The 22429-nt window shown below is 34.9% G+C and overlaps 5 protein-coding genes across 12 annotated transcripts; 2 read left to right on the forward strand and 3 right to left on the reverse strand.

The window, feature by feature from the left end:
* Positions 1-294: 294 nt before the first annotated feature.
* LOC105283163 (calcium-binding mitochondrial carrier protein SCaMC-2-A) lies at positions 295-9123 on the forward strand. 3 transcript variants are annotated; one of them, XM_011345678.3, is made up of 9 exons: positions 295-800; positions 1199-1325; positions 1564-1651; positions 1903-2014; positions 5677-5835; positions 6209-6469; positions 6601-6768; positions 6853-7107; positions 7428-9123. In XM_011345678.3, exons 1-9 carry the CDS (start codon positions 573-575, stop codon positions 7500-7502), a joined length of 1473 nt encoding a protein of 490 aa, XP_011343980.1. In that variant the 5' UTR covers positions 295-572; the 3' UTR covers positions 7503-9123. The 3 variants fall into 3 exon arrangements, with proteins under 3 accessions (XP_011343980.1, XP_011343983.1, XP_011343982.1); XM_011345681.3 differs by lacking the exons at positions 295-800; positions 1199-1325; positions 1564-1651; positions 1903-2014 and adding an exon at positions 2085-2292; XM_011345680.2 differs by lacking the exons at positions 295-800; positions 1199-1325; positions 1564-1651; positions 1903-2014 and adding an exon at positions 2299-4295.
* A 1018-nt stretch (positions 9124-10141) lies between these two features.
* On the reverse strand, positions 10142-13804 carry LOC109611234 (6-phosphogluconolactonase). 2 transcript variants are annotated; one of them, XM_020032912.2, is made up of 4 exons: positions 13654-13804; positions 13011-13211; positions 12450-12733; positions 10142-11328 (listed from the first exon to the last, which is right to left on the reverse strand). In XM_020032912.2, exons 1-4 carry the CDS (start codon positions 13775-13777, stop codon positions 11215-11217), a joined length of 723 nt encoding a protein of 240 aa, XP_019888471.1. In that variant the 5' UTR covers positions 13778-13804; the 3' UTR covers positions 10142-11214. The 2 variants fall into 2 exon arrangements, with proteins under 2 accessions (XP_019888471.1, XP_019888472.1); XM_020032913.2 differs by lacking the exon at positions 13654-13804 and adding an exon at positions 13274-13372.
* Positions 13483-16624, forward strand: LOC105283169 (protein ABHD13). Of its 4 annotated transcripts, none has more exons than XM_020032911.2 (6): positions 13483-13607; positions 14532-14845; positions 14934-15165; positions 15308-15501; positions 15695-15855; positions 16046-16624. In XM_020032911.2, the coding sequence occupies exons 2-6, from the start codon at positions 14659-14661 to the stop codon at positions 16319-16321; spliced, it is 1050 nt and encodes a 349-aa protein (XP_019888470.2). In that variant the 5' UTR covers positions 13483-13607; positions 14532-14658; the 3' UTR covers positions 16322-16624. The 4 variants fall into 4 exon arrangements, with proteins under 4 accessions (XP_019888470.2, XP_019888469.2, XP_011343991.2 ...); XM_020032910.2 differs by having other exon boundaries at positions 13607-13720; XM_011345689.3 differs by lacking the exon at positions 13483-13607 and adding an exon at positions 14067-14208.
* A 93-nt stretch (positions 16625-16717) lies between these two features.
* Positions 16718-19894, reverse strand: LOC105283167 (slit homolog 2 protein). Its single transcript, XM_020032909.2, has 5 exons — positions 19759-19894; positions 18906-19321; positions 17897-18556; positions 17583-17785; positions 16718-17494 (listed from the first exon to the last, which is right to left on the reverse strand). Exons 1-5 carry the CDS (start codon positions 19877-19879, stop codon positions 17218-17220), a joined length of 1677 nt encoding a protein of 558 aa, XP_019888468.2. The 5' UTR covers positions 19880-19894; the 3' UTR covers positions 16718-17217.
* On the reverse strand, positions 19694-22107 carry LOC105283166 (DNA polymerase delta subunit 3). Of its 2 annotated transcripts, XM_011345686.3 has the most exons (3): positions 22003-22107; positions 21852-21944; positions 19694-21703 (listed from the first exon to the last, which is right to left on the reverse strand). In XM_011345686.3, exons 2-3 carry the CDS (start codon positions 21912-21914, stop codon positions 20399-20401), a joined length of 1368 nt encoding a protein of 455 aa, XP_011343988.1. In that variant the 5' UTR covers positions 21915-21944; positions 22003-22107; the 3' UTR covers positions 19694-20398. The 2 variants fall into 2 exon arrangements, with proteins under 2 accessions (XP_011343988.1, XP_026823887.1); XM_026968086.1 differs by having other exon boundaries at positions 21852-22068.
* Between the last annotated feature and the right edge of the window lie 322 nt (positions 22108-22429).

Below are 22429 nucleotides of genomic sequence, written 5' to 3' on the forward strand. Positions count from 1 at the left end.
GCGCATTAGAAAAATAACTAAGGATTTAGTTATTTTTAGCAAATTAAAAAAAATGTTACCCATGTTTTTATTTTTCTCTGTATGTACTTATGTATGTACACGGACACGTACGCCGTGCATGCCACGCACAATCCGTGTGAGTGTGTGTGCGTGCTTATATACACTACATCTCTTCCATATTTTATTTGATTTTTTATTTCTGCTTTTTTCCCATCCACTCTTTAGTTACAACTTTCGCAGAGTAGATAAAAACTAGGTCTTTTACGCGACTCTCGACAGGTCGACAGCTCGATTCGCTGGAGTCGCCAGTGTCGGCGCGGCGTCGGCGCGTTACGTGCGCGTGTGCCTCCAGCGGTACGAGCTGGTCGTAGCGGTAGTAGCGGTGGTGCGGCGAATGCGTGCGGTGGTCGAAGGTCACGTATGCATGTACATACATGTACGTACTTACATAGATAAATCCAGCTCGCCGCAGCGTGGCTTCGCGCTTTGTCGTTGCGATAGGGTGGCAGCGCTTCGTATTGGCGTTTTACCTGGTTTTTTCATAGTGCAGTATAGCGTCACGTGTAAATAATATGCCAGGGAACGGCGGCGTGCGTGTGAGCGCGTCGCCGGCAACGCGTGTGGTTGTGACGCCACCGCCGGCGCACTACCTTCACGAGCTGCCGGCCCAGGACGAGGAGCGGCTGGCGCGGCTGTTCCAGCGCCTCGACCTCGATGGCAACGGCCGCATCGACGTGCACGACTTGTCCCAGGCTCTCCGCGAGGTCGGCGTACACTCGCAGTATGCACACTATGCACAGGTACGTTCATTACGCGCTCGTGCGCACGTGTATACGTGTATGCTGCTTCATTTTGCGCCAGCACTTCGCACAATATATTGTATACGTTTTCTTAACATTTCTCTTACATCTTGTCACGCCAGCCATCTACAGTGCGTTCGAATATTTCTTCTTGACATTCATCTTTCCGTTTCCTCTTTTATGGCTGCCTTCTTCTGACGTACAGTATCTGTTTATCTGTCAGCATTATTCCTGTCAATTGTTATGGGAATGATGACGCGAAAGTTTAGTTAGACCAAGCATTCGCGTACATTTATTGTCTATTACCTCTCTCTCTCTCGCATACATGTTGAAGAAACGTAAATATATCGAAGGAAAAAAGAAGGAGGAAGAAATTGATAACCTCTTAATTTTCACAGAAATTTCTGGCCAGGTCAGATCGCACCAAAAGTGGCGATATCAGTCTGGCCGAGTTCATACATTATGTTCGCGAACATGAAAAAAATCTGCGACTACAATTTTCTAACCTTGATAAAAATAGAGATGGTAAGTAAATGTTTCAATCAAGTAAACTAGTCTTGAGAAATTCCAATGTTGAGATTAAAGTATTCCAATAATATATATGATATAAAGTTACACTATTACTTATTGTTAACGAATAAGCAAGGTATTTGCCTTCTTGGATCAAGTGTGGTCTATTTTAATTATAGTATCTAACAGAATATTTTTTATTATATTTATAAGAAAAGGCTTAAAGATCTTTATATCGTTCTGTTGTTTACAGGCAAAATAGATTTAGAAGAATTGATACGAGCTTTTAAAGACCTGGGAATAGAAATTGCACGGGAGGAAGCAACACAGTTATTGCAACGGTAATTTTATCATTTATAATACAATTAATTAATAATTTTTCTAGTTGTTAAATAAACTCATTATGTCAAATAATGTTTTTGAAAATTTGTATGTATGTGTACAAAAAGAAATACTAAAACTTAAATAACATTTAAGGGATATAAACAATTAATTACACTATACTATGCTCTTATTAAGTTTGTAATATATTATACTATGTTATACATTAATTATTATATTATGTAGAATGTAATAAGCTTATTGTTTACAGTATGGACCAAGATGGAAGTCTCAATATTAGTTTCAACGAGTGGCGGGATTTTCTCCTCTATGCGCCTAGTACTACTTTGCTCGACATCATCGAATACTGGCATCATACCACGGTAAGTACACAGCAAACATAACGCGTGTAATTTAGTTTTTGTATTAACAAGGGACAATATACACAGCGCAAACTAACTGAGAGAAAAAAGCGAAAAAAGAATTTAGTGCGTGAAGCAAGTCACCCCTGGAAAATATGGGGGCCAGAGAAAGCTAGAACAGCTGCGAGGAATTACTAGGCCGCTGTACGTTGGCAATGACTCGACTGCTACGTGACGTCACAAGCCGAGCCTCCAGCCGACGATCAATCGTGGATCAGACCGGCATTATCCAGATTGCGGTCGGTCAAGTTACCGCTTTTCTTCTCCCTCCCTTCCTATCTCCCTCCATCTCTCTTTCTCTCTCTCCGTCTTTCGCTAACAGTGGCTGAAAATTATGCTGCTCTGTAAAAGCAGTTTTAGGTTTTCTTTAAGCTTTAGTTAAGCCTTGGCGTCGCCCAGAAAAACTAGGAATGATGATTGTATTGTTTGTGATGATTCATCGTGATTTATCAGTAATGAGAGATGATTATGAAATGCGTTATATACATGATTAATGTATATCAAATTGTATAGATCTGTATATTGTACGTATATAATAATATATGGACGATCGTGGACTTTGCATACGAACGCTATACGAAACAATTTAGTGGATGTCCTCTTAGATTATGAAAACTGAATTGCCAATAAGTGTATCTGACGAAACTCCACGTGACATTTCGTCATCCACTTATCTATATAACATTGAGCCAGTGATCCCCAACTTTTCAACTGTGCAATTTTTCATACATACCTTTTCATTTTCCATTGACATAGATATCAACTAAGTGGAGCTATTGATACTAATAATTGATAGTAATAATACAAATTATGTTAATTGCAAATAATTGTAGAAACAATTACAAAATATAAGTGGCAGCAATTACTACTAATTGGAATAATCATACATGGACACTAATAACAAACGAAAACAGAGAAAGAGAGAGAGAGGGAAGGAGGAAGAGTGTGTGTGTATATATGAGTGTGTGAACAAATGATAATTTTAAGCCATGTGCAGAAACGTGCAAGCAAAACTTGTACTTTATCGCCCTATTAGATCATAAGCAAAGTTTGCACTGTGAGATTTGTAATGCTCGGTAAAGTTTGGTTGCCGTCATCGCGCGGATATTTACCCCGATTAAACGTATACTTTGATTCTGACGTCGAGAATTGTAGAGGGAAGAGAGGCAAGGAGAATGTGCAGACGGGCAAGCAGACATTCCCCGTTTTGGTGGGGCGGTATCTCGGACTCTGGATTTTCCTCATGCTTGGCTCTGTCGTCAGTCTTGCGATCGGACTCCGAGCGCTCGAATCGTTGGTTCGGAGCTCGTCCCCCTTCCTGCCATCAACGACCACTCAAGACCAATCGTTTCGCGCTACAAGATTTCATTCTCTTCGGCCAAGTTGCAACGATTCCTCGTTAGATCATCTATCGACAATTTTTATCGCGTCACCGAGGCAATTTTGGAACTGTTCGTTACGTCACCTTCGCCGAACGTTGAATCCGTGATCTAAAGATAAAGAAGAGAGAGAGGAGGGGAATTCGCAAGAATTTGCGTAACCTCGACCAGTGCAACCTTCTCATTGGATAGAAAGCGCTCGAAAGTTCGCGAAAGTACGAGAGTGACTTTGCAGCGTGAGTGCATAGTTTTCGTGGTATGAACGTGATCTCTGTGACCATGTGACCTCTCTCTCTCTATGATTCACAAATACATATCATTGAATATATAATATATTCTAACAAGAGGAAATATAGAAGAGAAGAAGTACTTCTTATTGAAATTGCAGAAGAACAAGAAGAGAAAATTTCAGAGATTGCACAAAATTGATATAATCAACGTACAACGGAATATTATGCAGGAAAGGAATTTTTTTCTCCTAGAAAAAGGAGCGTTAAACGTACAGGAAGAGGGAGAAAACGCATCGAGTAGAACGGAGCAATAAGAAAGAAACGATAGAAGGAACAAGTCGAAACAGTTAAAAATACGTAAAAAAAGACTGTGCATTGCATACATTGTGTAAGAGTGTGCATAGCGTGACTGATTTCACCCTGCACCCAGCAGCGAGCGGCACCGGGCACGGCAGATTCCACGCGGCGAGCGTGTGCGTGACCACGTGACTAGCGATTGCAGCTGATTGATCGCAGCCATATAAAAGCATGTATTCCTTGAAAAAACCGGGACTTTTCCAGCATGATAGTATCCCACCCGCGTGTCAGGTGTGCGAGGAATTCCTACAGGGTTACCATGAACTCTTGCAACGGGTGAGTAGAATGTCCTGGCGATGGTATATGGAGGAGCTCAAATCTCGTCAAATTTCTTAAGATTGGTTGCTTTCGAGTAATATATAGTTAGCCAACGCGTGCCTGGAAAAAGAAAGTGCGAGATGGATGATTGAAACTGGGGAGTGAAAGTGAGTCTGGAATGTGAATTTCAGAAATTGTTCACGTGCGACCTTTAATTTGCATATTCTGGATTATGTAAAAATTCTATGTTAAATCTAACTTAAAAAATGTATCTGACGTTAATTTATAATGTAGTCAATCTTATCGCTCGAAATTTTTATCATTATTTTGTTGCTCGTTACGACACTGCGTATTATTGTACGGTGCACCGAATGCACAGTGATTTATATTTTCACAAACCAAGTCCAAGAGCGATTTCGCAAAATTATTACGTCACCTTATACTTGCTAAATGGTAGAATTCACGTGGGCAAAGATGTTCCTCACGATTGTATGTATTTATGTGTGCCATTAAATTGGCATGTTAATTATACGATTATTATGCAAATATTTGCATGGTTGAAAAAGTTTTAAAAACAGATGCGTTATATTCAAAATGGTTCGAGTTTCACTCGTGGAAAGAACCAGTTGAGACGAAACGTACGCGATGAAAAGTTCAAAGGTACACATATGTGGATACTGTGCCAAGTGCCAATACTGATGCCGAGTTCTTGAAATTTTATATTGTCAAAGTAGTGCGTGCTTGTACACACACTATGCATTTAGGGAGAGGAAGAGAAATTATGTGAATCAATATTAATATAAATTAATTATTTGATGAAAATGTCAAATAATTTTCTTATGAAAATAGACATAATTGCATAGCAACAGTATTGAAATAGTTCTGTATTATTAAATACGTTTAAGTAATTACTTTCTGATACGTTATTTACGACGAATATTTTTATGCGACTAAAAAAATCTTTTTTTTGAGCCCTGACTTTGGCGTGAATTCGGTATGCGAGGCTCTGTACATCAGAACACACGTCAATTTTGTAATGCAATATCCGTAACTCGATAGCCTTATCATACGTAACTCAGATTTCATTCGTCGAAACGCTACACGATAATACTTGGCATTTTACCGCGATCGATAGTGATCCAAGTAACACACATGTTTCCACGTACACACATGTTTCACAAAGATCGAACAAGTAGTTGAACAATAATCTATAATTCTGATTAATCGAGTTTGCCATTCACGATGTTAAAGATCGATCAGTCATCTACTCGGAAACTGATAAGCAATACTTGGCTGTTGCCAAAGTATAGAAAGTTTAATTTCATTACTCTTGTTAATATTGACCATTAATCCTATATTCATTCTTCACTTTTTAATCACGATCTCTTTCTCTTTTTAGTACATGGACATCGGCGAGGACATTGGCGTCCCCGAAGAGTTCACCAAGGGCGAGATGGTATCGGGGATGTGGTGGCGGCATTTATTATCGGGTGGTATAGCGGGTGCAGTGTCGCGCACTTGCACCGCACCCCTTGACCGCATCAAGGTTTACCTGCAGGTGAATTTTATTTACGCATCACGAATCTTGTTAAAGATCCTCTGCGGGGTGCATCTTGTTCTTGGATCCTTGAATTTACTATTATGAATTATCTATAGAAAATCTGCGAAAATCTATATTCACGTGTAGTGATGAAAATTGGAACATGATACAATTTGTTTGAATGGCTATTAAAATTCAAGTGAAAATATTATTTGTGGTAGACTGGATAATAGTAAATTCAAGAGGACCGCAGTCTTCAAGTCTATACACACATATTTATTATGTAACATATGAAAAAGAAAAGAATTCGTTTATGATGACATATCGAGCGAGCGAGTAAGTGTTTAGTATGTTTTAATACGACGAGAGAACCGTCCGATCATCCTTACAGGTCCACGGCACACGACACTGCAATATCATGAGTTGCTTCAGGTACATGTTGCGCGAGGGTGGCATTAGGAGCCTATGGCGCGGCAATGGCATTAACGTGCTAAAAATCGGCCCGGAGACAGCGCTCAAATTCATGGCGTACGAGCAGGTGAAACGGGCGATCAAATCGGACAACGAGGCATGCGAGCTCGGGCTCTACGAGCGATTCTGCGCTGGCTCCATGGCCGGTGGCATCAGCCAATCGGCCATCTACCCTCTCGAGGTACGCCCTATGACTGAAGATCATTAATTTGACAATCTAACTAGGATACTAGGAAATCTTGCTTACTTTGGAAGAACTCCTACAAAGCCTAGACGGAAATTAATAAAAATGCGTGATAAACAATTCGGCAGGTACTGAAGACGAGACTCGCGTTACGGAAAACGGGCGAATTCAACGGTATGATCGATGCGGCGAAGAAGATATATAGGCAGGGTGGCTTAAAGTCTTTCTACAGAGGCTACATACCCAATTTGATAGGCATACTTCCCTATGCTGGCATCGACCTAGCTGTCTATGAGGTAAGTGTATATTGAAAGAAGAAACCTTAGACTGCTGTCCAAGTTTCCGCGATGAGCTTCATGTAAAATACGATGCATTTGCAGACATTGAAAAATAGTTATTTACGTACACACGATAAGAAAGAACAGCCGGCGTTTTGGATTTTATTGCTCTGCGGCACTGCGTCAAGTACGGCAGGTCAGGTATGCTCGTATCCACTGGCATTGGTACGGACGCGATTGCAAGCTGAGATTGCGTCCGATCGCTCGTCCAATACTATGACCGGCGTTTTTAAAGATATCGTTAGCCGCGAAGGAATACGCGGTTTATACCGTGGACTCACGCCCAACTTTCTCAAGGTACTATAATATATATATAACATAAATTATATCGAAATATTAATATAATCGATATTTGTTTTTCTCTAATTCATATTTAATTTGTATTAAACGAATTTTCTAATTCATATTTAATTTGTATTAAATGAATTCTCTAATTCATATTTAATTCATATTTAAATGTGTTTCTCTACTAGAATGCAAAGATATACTTTTCCGAGCCAAGAAAAGCAATTGATTGTTAATTTCAATATGAACCATATTTTATATAGAAGTAAACTGGTTTGCTCTGTAATAAGATCAAGAGTATTTTTAAGAAATTTTCTTTTTCTTTTATACAGGTCGCACCTGCCGTGTCCATCAGCTATGTGGTATATGAACATTTCCGACAAGCACTGGGCGTTAACATGACGTGATGAACATGCATGCTAGGTGACTGATTAAATTCAATTAACTTATTCTCCTCCTCTCTTTCTCTCTCTTGTCTTTCTTTCTCTTTTCCTATCCTACTATAAAATAATCATCGATATGGCGAATGATCGTTGATAGCTGCGTTAATGGCAACATCGATGAACGAATGATGAAGAGGAGACGTTTTCCTTCAAGGGTGAATAAAAGGGTGAATAAAAGAAATGTCGATCTTTATATTTATTATTATTGCTAACTAGAAAAGCTGCTTCACGCAAGCATTCTATCTCGCAGTTGTTTTTATTATTTATTAGGGTACTTTAACGTATTTTTAATATTTTGATATATTAATAAATTATATAAAAACACCTGCGAATTATATATAGAGAACGTTATAATTATTATATTAGCGGACAATAGTTGTGTATATTGTCATAACAGAATGATGTTTGATTTCGGAGAGTAAATACAGTACAAAATATGAAATAAAAAGTATTATGTAATCGTTACATTTTTTTATAACCAAATACATGAGCAAGTTTTGAGTGACAGCGATCAAAGATATGGAAGGGCCAGTTTTCGATTATTATCTAGTATACAAAATTGTTTTATCGATACAAACATTCAAAGTCAATGCAAAAGATAAAATTAAATATAATTATTGATAAATTATATTATTAATTGTACATTTTGGAGTTATAATTTTTATTGATACATTACAAAGTAAATTATTTAAGATAATAGTACGTTTTTGTAAATGTTTTCTTATTTATTCTTTAAATTAGTATAATGTAAACATTAGCAAAAATTATTAGACATTTATGTAACATGCAAACATAATTTTTCAAATTCATACAAATAAATTCTTTTATATAATAATTAATATCCTTAAACTTAAAAATTTTGTAATTTTGTCGTTAGCAAGTTTATCGTATCCAGACTTGAGTGCCTCCAAATATAAATTACATATGTTGTTAGAAATTTGTAAAAACGATAGACTATCGGCTTAATGAAAGATGGTATTTGCAATTTTCGTGTCTGGCGAATGGAGGATCGTGTTATAAACAAATACTGTGATATGTATATGACTGTAAGCTGAATTTCCATATGAGTTCTCAACTACTTTCTAAGTTAATTACGAAATTATTACTTTGCAAACTGTATGTAAAATAATGTATAATTTATCTTGTAATTTCGAGATATTGATTGTTGCGTGTTGTAAATCGCAGGGCGCTCCTATTTCGTACCGATCTTATTTGTTAATACTTTGTATAATATGTGTATCAGTTTTCAACGGCCGCTGCAATTTACTATTACGTTACGATTCATTCCCCTAGATATCTTTCGCAAATTTCACGGGCTTGTGAGCTGTATGTAAATTATGTATTTATATGTATTATAAATATGTACAGTGCGTTATGTCGATATGTTGTTTCTCAACGAATATTCGGAGCATAGCGATGATAATTCGCATATAATAAACACTCGTTATTCTGAAGATAAATACGATAAACTGTAAGAAGAAAATTTTCATTCTAATTCTATTTTAATTTGTAAAAAGATCAATCATGTTTTATCCGATTTAATCCAACAGAAATTATGCAATAAAATAAGCATCACTCAAAAGATTATAAATTGTACGATATCTCCTTCTTTAAATTGAATTTTATAATTAACTTTTTAGTAGAGATTTACTCTTTAGTAATATAATACCTCTCCTGGAAAAACAAGAACTTTTCTATTCATTTCCTTACTACTATTATTATTTACTACTATTTATTTAATATTAGAGGAATTTTAGAATTCTTGATATAGTCATACACGGGTTATCAAATCATATTACAGAATTTTCCCACAAAATCGCGTGGCTGTGTGTATATATGTGTGCATGTATGCATGGGTGTGTATGTATGTACAGATTATATAATATTGAATATTGAATACGCTATACTTTTCCACGTTTTTATTCTGTCGAGCGAAAAAATAGTATTTAGCCAGAAAACTGTTATTACTATTATTAAATTATTTCAAATAATTATATATGTGCATATATGATATAGCCGCTTCAAATACAGGATTTTTATATATATAAAACAAGACTTTGTGTCCATTTTACGTATTTATAGAGAATTTATTTCATGTACAAATAGTCTATATTTTAAATTATATATTATATTTATTTACTAAATAAAAATATACCTTTAAATCCTGACTAGTCGATCGTTGATCGTCTCAACTAACTCGTACTACCTCACTTTTTAGCCAGTCAGTGAAGGTTTGATTTTATTAAAATTAATTTTTTAAACTTAATTCGAGCGATAAGAAAATCTTTTCCATCTATACTAAGTCATATAAAAATTTAATATTATAACTCGGTTTATATCGCAAAATATAAACTCTGTTTTTTTTGTCGTAATTGCTTTGCATTAAAACAGATGTAGCAAGATCTTTTACCAGAAGGAGACATGCGTAACGATAAAACCACGAATTTATTAAATTTATTTTTTATTCAAAATTTTGTGCCCTTTTTAATTGCAATATATCACAAAAAGCAATGTATATGTATTATGGTATCATTATATGTATTATCATGATACATGTTTCCTTCTACTAATAAACTCTTTTTTTGATTTTCCTTTTTTCTCACTTTCTTTAAGCATGCCGTTGAATGCATATGTATAAATTTATCAAACGATATAATAAGATATATAAAATAATGCAAAACTTGGCATAACAACATTTTTACGCATATATAATAATGCTCTGTATAACATAATAAGATAATAATAACAAGAGATACTACTAAAATTTAGTACAACGTACCTATACGGCAAATAATAACATCACAATTAATAAAGATTTTTAAACCTATAGTGAAACGGTTAAAAGAAATAATCCTTTCCAATAATCTTTAAATAGTTTTTTCAACAATTACATTACCATTTTGGCAAATAATAATTGCAAATTGGATATGCCAATAGTAATAAAATAATTAACAAAACTCTTACTGTTCTGAATGATCAACAGTAACAAATTATTATAACAGTATTAATAAAACGCTTCTTCTTCTAAGATTTCTTTTGTTGGAGAATAGATTGCTGTCTTTGAGGTAATTCGCATGTTACGTTTATGTGCGTGTGTGTGGTTTAAAAATTGTTAATCTTGATTGTTACGCTTCAATAATAAATATATAAAAAAAAACGTGATGTATGATTACATTCTCTATTCATTTAAATGCTTGCAAATCATACCGATTCGCACAATGAAATTATGGAAGTAGTTTCATTATTCAACGCCATATCATGCGAATATTTATAATAAAAAAATCATTTCATTTAATATATAAATAATATTTTAATTTTCAATATTTTTCTTATTAAATTACACATTTCATTGACAAAAATGCAAATCTTATTTATTTTCTTATCAATTCTATATTCTTACAATCTCTGCAGATTAATTTATGATAGTAGAAGTGGACGTATCGCTTTCCCATAAACGATATCGTTGAGCAATATCAGTCAAAAATTGCGAATACGAATCAATTTCGCGTACTGTGATCACCATCGTGCGTTAAGAATTTGATTTTGTAATAGAAGCGCGTTTAAAAAAAAAAGAAGAAAAAGACGAACCCAAAAAAGCTTCAAGTGGAATTACAGCGCGATCTTAATATATGGAACGTTGTATTGCAGTCTCTTCGATCGCCGATCTTGCCGTCCTTCACTCTGTATTGTGTAATCTGCTGGCTGCTTCTTGATCCAGTAGCCAGAAAAGCGTGCCATCGACTGGTTCTACTCTGGTGGCTGGTAAATCCTTTTTGTCTCTCAAGACTTTCTGTAAACGATACAACAAAACTCTAATGTAGATATAGTTTAAAAAAGGTGCGTAAGGTGGTAAACAACCTATTAACAATGTGTATCCCATTGAAAAAGCATTTTCCAAAGTTTTCTATGTGATATATACAGGGTGAGGCACCTAAAACAGGCCACCTGAATATCTCGGCTGTTATTGGTGATAGAAAAAAATGTGTCAGACCAAACTTGCATGGTTTCGAGGGACACATAATTTGTTTTAAATAGTTTTTTATTAGGTGGACGCGTAGAGGTCATATGAAGGTCAACTTCGTTTGTTTAAATGGTATGATATGTTTTTTTACGTACCATCTAGTAGAGCGTTTGAAGATGCGCACATTGATCTACGGGTAAAAATCATTCAAGGTCACTGAAGGCTAAAATTTCTAAGTGCTAGAACTTTTCATTTTTGAATTTACGGTATTTTCAATAGCAGAGAACTCTAGGCAATATAAACAATAATGATAACAACAACTCAGAACTTCGCGGAAAAAGAAAAAATTTCTAAGGGCTAGAACTTTTTCATTTCTGAGTTTACAGTATTTTTAATAGCAGAGAACTCTAGGCAATATAAAGTAAATTATTTTCCCTTGCAGTTGGCCTTCAGTGACCTTGAATGATTTTTTACTCGTAGATCAATGTGCGCATCTTCAAACGCTCTACTAGATGGTACGTAAAAAAACATATCATACCATTTAAACAAACGAAGTTGACCTTCATATGACCTCTACGCGTCCACCTAATAAAAAACTATTTAGAACAAATTATGTGTCCCTCGAAACCATGCAAGTTTGGTCTGACACATTTTTTTCTATCACCAATAACAGCCGAGATATTCAGGTGGCCTGTTTTAGGTGCCTCACCCTGTATACTTGTCGAAGCAAAATTTTCTATTTTTCTATTCGTTTCGTCGCATTGATCCAATGAAATTGAAATTGAAGAGGCAGCCCATCCTCCCTAGTTCGAAAAAAATGTACCCGCGCGACTATCTCTATCAAAAAGTCCTTTTTTAATGCAAAAATTAAAATCTAATTCAAGTTAGCTATAAAGCAATCTAAATTAATCGTATAATTAACTGATGGAAAACATAAGCTTCATAATTACTTCAACGATCTCGGCCTTGCCAGCGCCAGTAGCGATGAATACACACATGCGAGCATTATTGATCACTGGCATGGTGAGGCTGATTCTACTGGATGGAGGTTTCGGCGAATTCAGCTCCCATGTAACCCACATATTCTCGTCGTCGAGAGTTCGGTGACCCGGAAAAAGCGAGCATGTATGCCCATCCTGGCCCAGGCCTAACAGCAGGCAATCAAACCTTGGTAATCTGTCCGGCGGGAAGAAGAAGGCCATTTTTTTAATGTAATCCTTCGCCGCGTTCTCGGCTATAAATACATATAAATGAATAAATAAATAAATAAATAAACAAATTACAAAATAACAGATAATAATGAGGTATAAATATATATATATATATATATATATATATATATATCACAAAAAGAATCATAAATATGAGCAAAGATATAGAAATAATGAAACGTATGGAAATCATATAATATGTATGTAATAAATAAATAGCAACAATAACGAAGAAAAATATATTCACGTTTCCAACGAGTGTCATATTATAAAAATAGAAATCAATCGCTGCTTACACACCATTGAGTTCTGGATCGACTTTTATGAATTGCTCCTCAGTGACGGGTACCTTTCCAATAAAATTCGTTTTATAGAGACCAAAATTGGACTCTGGATCTTCCAGAGGTACCACCCGCTCGTCACAGAAGAAGAAACGCCACTTGCTCCAGTCAGTCGCAATGTTAGGCAAGCATTTGGCTAACAGTTCTACCATCGAACCACCTAAACAACAAATTAACAATTAGAGAAAATTACAATGTTATTTTATCAATGTTCTCGCATACATTAGATAATTCTTTTAACGCTTTTAAACATTTTCCGCAAATGTTCGTCGCAATCTCTCTTAAATGATTTTCTATGTTGTAATGAGTGCAGCACGCGTTAACACGAGGAAATCTGGAGGAAATGGTTCTCAGAGAAATTGGAAAAAAAAGTGTCACGTATCGCGCGCATGAGCACGGGAATCTGACTGTTGGCAAAACTAAGAACACAAGAGTCACTTCTGCATGACTACGACGGAAAAATATCTCTCGGCGCTGATGAATACGTAAAGCATCATACACATAGATTATGGGAAACGTATGAAAACCATAAAACATAAAATGTGCAAGTAAAAAGGTGCGAAAAAGGAAAAGAGAATATTGAAAGAAGTTTTTCCCATCACCTGATACTCCAAATCGAAAGATTCGATCATCACGTGAGATCGCGTCGTCGGCAGCGCGGGCAACGAGGTTAGATATCCGCGAAAGCAATTGCTCTTCATCGGTGGCCACTACTACCTCTGTCATTTTGTACGTTATGAGCGAGAGGAAAATTATACGGCGCACGTACGGAATTTTTCAAACGGGACAGATGCCGAGACGCGTATGCGCTATGTCGCCGGTTCGCACTGCACACGCGATGCTCTACCTCTACGTTCTACGTCCGTTTTCCAGAATCCACATCTGCACCTCCTTTACACTTTTGCACTTTCTGCTGCAGTGTATACCGTAGTACGAACGTGGCTCGATATAGAGGTTAAGTGAGCTCCTCCGTTCTGTAACGATAACGATCGACCTGTTATTTAATAATCAAAAAACGTGCAATAATTCGTGCAATCCGTATTTTCTAAATAATTTCCGGGATACGTATTTCTTCTTGTTATCGTAAAAATTCTATTAATTGGAGCCATTGGAACATTGGAATTATTTGTCATTGCCCACCTGTCACTGTCATATAGGTTAGTTATTAGATTATAATCTTACAATTTATATATATATATATATATATTGATCCTGAAACTCTTGAAATGTGAAACTCTTTTCAACTTACATAATAAGACACTCCTCAAGCATTTCAGATACTCGCGAAATTCTCGTTCTTGTCAATGATATCTAGCATCTACATGTAATGTGAAAACATTTAATTAGTATGTAGAAAAATGTAAAATTATAGTGACTTAAATCTGATAAATGTAATTAATAAATGGGAATAAAAATTACATTTTATGACGATATGTCGCCATTGAGACACGCGCTAATTTTCTGAACATTCCACAAGCAGATGAGGCAGATGCAAAAGATAACAAGGATTGGTTCAGTGGCTTATCATGTCCACCTTTAAAACCAGGAAACAAACGTGCTTATTACGAACAATTAAACTATCCAGATAACGCATGCAGTTTCCTTGAATGAAACTAAATGCAGAAATAATGTCCTTTGGAGTACGTTTAGCTCGCAGCAGGCCCATTAGGCTTCTAGGAAGTATCGCCATGAAATGTTGGGCTTTCAGCGGAGCTTACATTCTTGCTTGCTTCCTCTTATACTGGCTATATGGTGGAATCCTGGCTTTCATTCTGTTGTGCTTTGCCATAACTGGTTTGTATTAATCTCTTTTCATAAAGGAAGATTTTGTTGACACAAAGATTAAAGTGATTTTGAGCTCTTAATTACTTTTTTGTTACAGGAATACTCTATCATAGAGAAGATCAGCTTTTATATCATCCAGAATTGCCAGCTCACTCCAGAGTTTATGTGCCAGCACCTTCAATATTTAGTTTGCCGTATCAAAGTGTGTACACCAGAGCTGGTGATGGCACAATGTTGCACATGTTTTTCATTTCTCAACCGGAGGAAAAAATGAGGAAAGCGCCTACATTATTATTTCTTCATGGCAACGCTGGCAATATGGGCCATCGGTATTTAATGTTACTTTACTGTCCATTTATCTAATCATCAATCTAACTATCTCTTCTTTTTTTTGTATATAATTTAATAAACTACATAAATTTGTATTATATTAAATTATAATGAATTATACGTATCGCTTATTTTTTCCAGATTGCAGAATATAATGGGACTGTATCACAGTATCGAATGTAACATTTTGATGTTAGAGTACCGAGGATACGGCCTGTCGCAGGGCTCTCCGTCAGAAGAAGGCCTTTACATGGACGCCCAAGCGGGAATGGATTATCTGTCCAGTAGAACAGATATTAATACTAATGAAATTATAGTGTTTGGTAGATCGTTAGGTAAAGAAATAAATCATTTAATATTTGAAATTATTTGTACTTTAGATATAATTTGAATTTTTGAATTGATTCATGCGTTCTGAGCGAAAAGAAAGCGAAGCGAATACTTTTTGTTTATTATTTAAGAGATTAAGAAGGAAGATATAGAAGGAGCCTTTCCCTCGTTTTGACTTATCAATTAAAATTGTGATAGGTGGAGCAGTAGCAATCGATCTAGCCACGAAGGAGGAAAGCTCACGAAGAGTTTGGTGCCTTATACTCGAAAATACCTTCACTAGTATTCCAGATATGGCTGCCTTATTCGTCGGATCGAAATTTTTGCAATATTTACCACTCTTTGTATATAAAAACAAGGTGAGTAATGATAATAGGAATAATGTTATATAAATAATGATAATAGGAATAATCACTCTTTGTGTGCATTTCATGTTCCCTGTATTTTTAAATCTATTTCTACAGAGTACATGTTTTTATACATTCAATGTATTCTTTTCGATTTCAACCTTTACATTCTTATGTTTTTGTATTTTTTATCTCATTACAGTATTTATCTATCTTGAAAGTTCGCTCAGTCACAGTACCCACTATGTTTATTTCCGGTCTGGCGGACACGCTGGTACCACCCCGCATGATGCAGGATCTCTACAAAAATTGTCGAAGCACGTGTAAACGGATACTTCCAGTCGTGGGCGGTACGCACAACGAGACCTGGTGTCAGCCGGGTTACTATCAGAATATTCGTTCTTTTCTGGCCGAGCTCAGGGAAAATCCTCCTCCTCCGAGAGTGGTATCTAGTCATTGGCAGATTGATGATATCTAGTGATAAGAAACTGATGAGGTAATCGGTTAATGTGATCGCAAAAAGAATTCATTTTCACATGCTACGAGTGCAAGAACATATAGTCGCTATTGACTTTATTGAAATCGATATTTCTAAACTTTTGTATTAATTTATTTGTATATTTAGACACGGATCTTACTAAAACATGACGTTACCAAGATCGGTCAGAAACAGTTGATAATCCTTTTCACATGAAAATCAAATCATTATAATCAGATTGAAACAATTGACGAATTTAATTTAATCATGATAGATTAAAACTTAAACTAATTAGTAGCAAAATTACGATAATGAAAGAAAAAGACATTTGCGCGATAAGAGGCTCTCGAGAAATTATATTGGACGCAAAGTTTATTGTTATTAAATTGTAATTTATTTCGTTTATTAAAATTCTTTATTAAAATATGCATATAACAGCGAAGGAAAACTCCAGTCCATGTAAATCGTTACATTATAGCGGATTTCCGTTGCAATAAATATATTGCATATAAATAATAGATTGTAGATAGTTAAAAAAGGAAGAACTAAAGTGTGATGATTCTTGTGGGATTCATTCAAAGAGTATGTGTGTACGTTGCGTTAAATTAAGAAAGTCATAACGAATATCTTTTGCATTCTTTTCCAATGGTAATCTTTGTGTTCATATGAAAGCTCATATGATTATTATTACTAGATTTAAATCTAAAGTTATATATATATAGATTATATATATTAATTTTAATTTTTGTAATTTTCTCCCTACAATTTCCGTTCAACTTTCGTCATATTAAGTGTATCATACTCTGTGTGTGCGTGTGTGTGTATCGCGCTTCGTGAAACTTTTAAAAATGTTTATGAATTAATGTTTTTTATGTAATACTTTTAAATAAATATTTCTAAAATCGACGATTAACTCGTCTCTTCTTCGCAATCATCTTTCGTGTCAGCAAAATGCCAATTATCGTTAAAATTGCGAGCAGGGCGATTGTCGTAACCAGAACGGCAATCATTCCAGGACTCGTCTTGAACGTTACAACTTGGTTGCTGGAGACACTCGCGACATTAACAGTTATCCTTTCCGCAAAATGCGAAAAATCGTCGCAGAACACCTTTCCCTTCCATTTGTACCAGTGCACTATCCTTTTGTTACTTAACGGAGGTGGACCGGCGCACCTAATTAACAAATTCGAATATTTATAATGTAAAATCTAAATTTATACAATAAGAAATTATATGTAATATACATAACATTAACAATTACCTCAAATCTTCCAAAAGACTAGGCTTTGTAACATAAAGTTTTGGGACTAATTCACTCAACATCCACTGTAACGAGCAATCGCAAATAAACGGGTTTCCTTGCAGATTGATAAGATATTCTGCATTTGAAATGTTTCTGTTATAGATGTTTACATCAAATAGCTTTGGTGGCAAATAAGTAAAGTGATTATTGCTCAAGTCGATCTAGGAATGAAGAGAAAGGTTTACCCTTTTATAAATTCTGCTATAAATACAATATTTGTCATAGACCAGTTGAAAATAAATATCATATTTCTCTTTATAGAATATACTTACAGAACAAATGTTCATATGTTGAAAAGCATTTTCATGAATCGTACTCAACTTTATATTATTCGATATAATTATATTGATACAACCATTTTTCCTCTCCCTCAACATATGAAACGTTTCCTCTTCAATCCTTTCAATTGCGTCCGTAAAACTTACTTCAAACTTTTCCAACCTTAGTTCAGACCAAAGTTTTACATCTTTTAGATGCCCTCCGTTGATTCTGAGAATTTTTAAACTTGGAAAATTTTTGATACAAACGCTGTCAGGGACTAACGTTAGCTCATTGTAGGATAAATCCAACGTTTCCAGAGTCTTCAAGGAAACATCCGGAAAATCTGATAAGAAATTGCTACTAATGTTCAAACTTATTATTTTTTCTAGTAATGTTACATTTTTATGTATCTTTGAAATGCGATTATTTTTGATATCAAAGATACGTATCGGAGAGCTTTGAAATGATAGACTGTCGATGATATTGCTCCCTGCGTAAAGTTCCAATAGTGATTGAGGAAAATTCTGGAGATTTAAGGAGAGAAGTTGATTGTTGTTAACATAAAGAATCTTCAGACGCTCTAAATGGAGGAGTAAATTAGCTGGGAGCGTGGTAAGTCTATTGAAGGAGAGATCCAAGTATTCCAATTCCAGTAAAGCCTCAAGGAAACTCTGGAAAATATCAGGATAAAAGATATATTAAAAAAACTGATAATAAATCAAAAAGAAAAAAAGATACACGAGGTGTCGTTCGATAAAATATATCTTATATAGAATAGTAACAATGGTGCAACAGCAAAATTGATAAGTATTGATTCGTAAAGAATTTCTTTCAAAATTTTTAAATACTTTTATTTTTCAGTAAACTGTGATCTAAATACTTAAGAAATCAATTTTCGAGAATCATCAAATACACGCGGGTTTGAACAAAACTCGCGGCACAGACCAAAAGTTTTTATACCATTACAGTATAATTAAAAATATTTTGCTGCAAAAATAACAATTAAAATTGTTACGTCACCAGATTAGTAATGTTGTTGTGGGATACGTCAAGAACTTTCAATATTGTTGTATTTTCTGAGTTTTTCTCGAGATTGTTGATCCGATTACAGCTCAAATTGAGTCTGACTAAACTTGTCTCTAAAATGGAAATATCAAAGTTCCATAATAGATTGTGTGAGTAATTTAAATCTTCTAAATTGATCAAGGTCCTCAAGACCTCCGAATGCATATTGTCCAACTGATTCTGAGACAAGTCCAATTTTTTCAAGTGTTTCAAGTTCCTTAGCTCGTTAGTGGGTAACAGTGTTATGTTGTTTTTTGAGAGAATAAGTTCATTTAGTGGTCGATGTTGGTTCAGGGTATAAAAATCGAAATTGAACCAATCTTCATTAATTCCTAGATTTCTATCATGGCAATCAATGATTCGTCCCGTGTCTGTAAGAATGGGTAATGTTAAATTTATCTGTAATGACGATAGAGAACGTCGTTAAGTAAATTGGGTGAATTGTTACACGTATTATGTGTGTAATTATATAAAACGGAATTGATAAAAACCTAAATTGATAAAAATCCTACGTAAACGTGTGCTTTGAGATCTTCTTATAGTGATCGCAAATAATTTAGTTTAACAATATCATATATATCAGAATGAAAGATGAAGAATGATCACAGAATGAAAAATGCAGACAAAAGTTCTGTTTTGATGTATAACATATTCACATTTATGAATAATAATATAAATATAAAAAATAATGTATCCACAAATATAATGCGATTTTATTTTTGTTATTTATTATACACATTATATGATAGTAGTAGTAATCTATTTTATTATTTTCCAAAAATCTTAATTTTTACTCATACGAACTTACTTGAGGAACATACGCAAGTTTTGCACATGTCGCATAAACATTTGTCGCACGCAATTAATAGTAACAGTGTAATAATATTACGGACGTTAAACATCGCGATATGTATCGGTAGTTTGTTCATGTGATAGTGACTTCACGCCCGAACCACTACTGAACGATCCCGCTTCTTGCTCATATCAGGAGATACATACGTATTACAGTCACAATTCCGATTCTGATAGCATATCTGATAAGTGTGCTGGCCAGGTGATCCATATCGTATTACTCATCATATTGCAGAAAATGTACGTGTAACAAATTTGACAAACTCTTTTTATGGTAATCATTATATAAAAGTCAACTCTCTTTAATTATGGAGCAATGGATAAACGCCTAACTGCCATTGCATCATTGAAACCAGACAAATAATATTTTCAAGACAATAGTTTCTGTGTTATATTATAGACTATCGTAGAAAAATTAATTATTATTTGTTATATCCTAATAATGTATATTACTTGTTAATATTATAAACTGGCTTTATCGTACAATATAAATAAATATATAGAGGAAAATTTGAAGTTTTTATAATTCAGAAATACGAATGAATATTTGTCTATTGACAAATATATTAAAGGCTCAATCTTGAAATAAAAACCTTTTAAGATTTCTTGAAAAAGTCTGTCAATGTGGACTGCTTCTTCTTTACTTTCTCCGTCTTTGTTTCCACTTTCTTCTTTCTTCTTTCTTCCTCTTCCTTCTTCTCTTCTTCGTCCTCCGAACAACTTACATAGACATGTTCTTTCTTCGTCACGATATATCCGTTTTCTTTGTACACCTTGTTGACTAACTTTAGCACTTTCTTTTTGCCATTCTCATGCTTCATCCTTGGAGGAGAAGGACTCTTTGTTCTTACGAGAGGTTCAGCCTCTAATTCTGGAACTGCATCTTCCATCTCTGCATCACTTTGTACCTCTGAATCACTGGAATCGCTCTGTACTACAACTCTTTTTCGTTTCTTAGTAGATTGACTGATGTCTTTGCTTCTATTCCGCTTCTTTCCGCGTAATTCTTTCTTTTCTTCTTTAGTTTCTATTTCTTTAGTAACTTCGGTATTGGTCTTATCGTCGTTCTTTTCCGATGATACAGTCTTTACGGGTTGCGGTGGAGACGTACGCTTTTCGAAGAAATTATCCAAACCCTTACTCTTCATAGGCTTGTTTTTTGGAGATATTTTTTTAGTGGAACTTTTTTTCCTCTCTGTTGAGTTTTGAACTTTTTTTGAACTTTTATCCTTAGACACCTCATCACTTTTCTCACTTTTTTTTGTAGAATTTTTATCCTCCTTCGCTGGAGAATCATCTTGCTTTTCTGCTAAGCCTTTAGCTTCCTGCATTGAAGTTTCATCTTTTTCAATTAAAGCTTTGTCCTTTTTCTGCAAAGTGGGCTTTGTTTCTTCAGAATTTTTTGATTTTCCAGATGTCCTGAACAATGTACTCACTCCATTATTCTTCTTCGTTATCAAGTTCTTTTCCACCTTTAATCGATTTGCAACATCTGTGGTATTTGCATTTACCACATTTTCTGGTACAGCTTTCCTCGCAACTGTACCCCACCGTAAGAGCTGCATTTCCTCGTCACTTCGTTCTTTACAGGCATCGCACTTTATTGCACTGTAATTTATGTCCCCAGGATCAGAACTGGCAAGTAATTCCAAATCTTCCAGAGGTTTGTGCACGCTATAGAGATGCTCCGAGATAATTGTACGAAACTTTTCTCGAGCCTTGAGTAGATCCGATCCTTTGATAACCTCGACACGCATCTCATTGTCGTTAAGAAGACCTATTAATAAATATGTGCATTCGATATTGTGACTCTCGTGATACTTCTCGTAAAATGCCCACAAGATTTGTTTTGCCGTGTTGACGTGAACTTTTAATATTTTGCTCAGCCATTTGTAAGTAACCTGAAAATCACATGTGTTAAAAATATTTGTACAACTTAAATTTATATCGAGAAGAATTACTACAATTCGATCATGTATAATTAGAAAATTATATTGTAGGATAATATAACAAAATCTAAATATTTGCAATATCGACTATCAAAATTACCAGCTTATCGTTGTCGAAAACATGACTCGTCAAAGTTTCCAACTGCTCGTTCAATGCTTCCATAATTATATTCTTTAGCTTTTCCACATTGATCTGTCAAAAATATCAATTAATTAACTATTAATTTCCGTTACATTATCACAGTACATACAATTGTATACAAATAGCGTAACGACTAACGGAACCAAACGGAACGCAACTCTCCGAAGTGCTCCGAAGTGCTCCGAAGTTTTCGTTGGCTAAAACCGAGTGCGTATGCGCAGACGCGCATGCGTGACACTGTATTCTTTTATAAATTTATACATACTGCTTCAGCAATTGTATTTGCTTGTGTTGAAATTATCTCAATAAACATTTAATAATAATAATAATATCATATAATAATAATCAGTTATTTTTAACACATCTAATCAAATGAAAATATTAAATATGCTCTGTGTAACATTTCATTTATTTGTTTTATCTTTCATTATTAGTGTTTTCATGATTGTTTATTAACTTCATTCACCAAATTTTGCATGATTGATGCATCAGAATAGTGCAGTGAGATAGTGCGTGGTATTAAACAAAAATTCTGT

This window comes from Ooceraea biroi, chromosome 3 (assembly GCF_003672135.1).
Source record: "Ooceraea biroi isolate clonal line C1 chromosome 3, Obir_v5.4, whole genome shotgun sequence".
Classification (NCBI taxonomy): domain Eukaryota; kingdom Metazoa; phylum Arthropoda; class Insecta; order Hymenoptera; family Formicidae; genus Ooceraea; species Ooceraea biroi.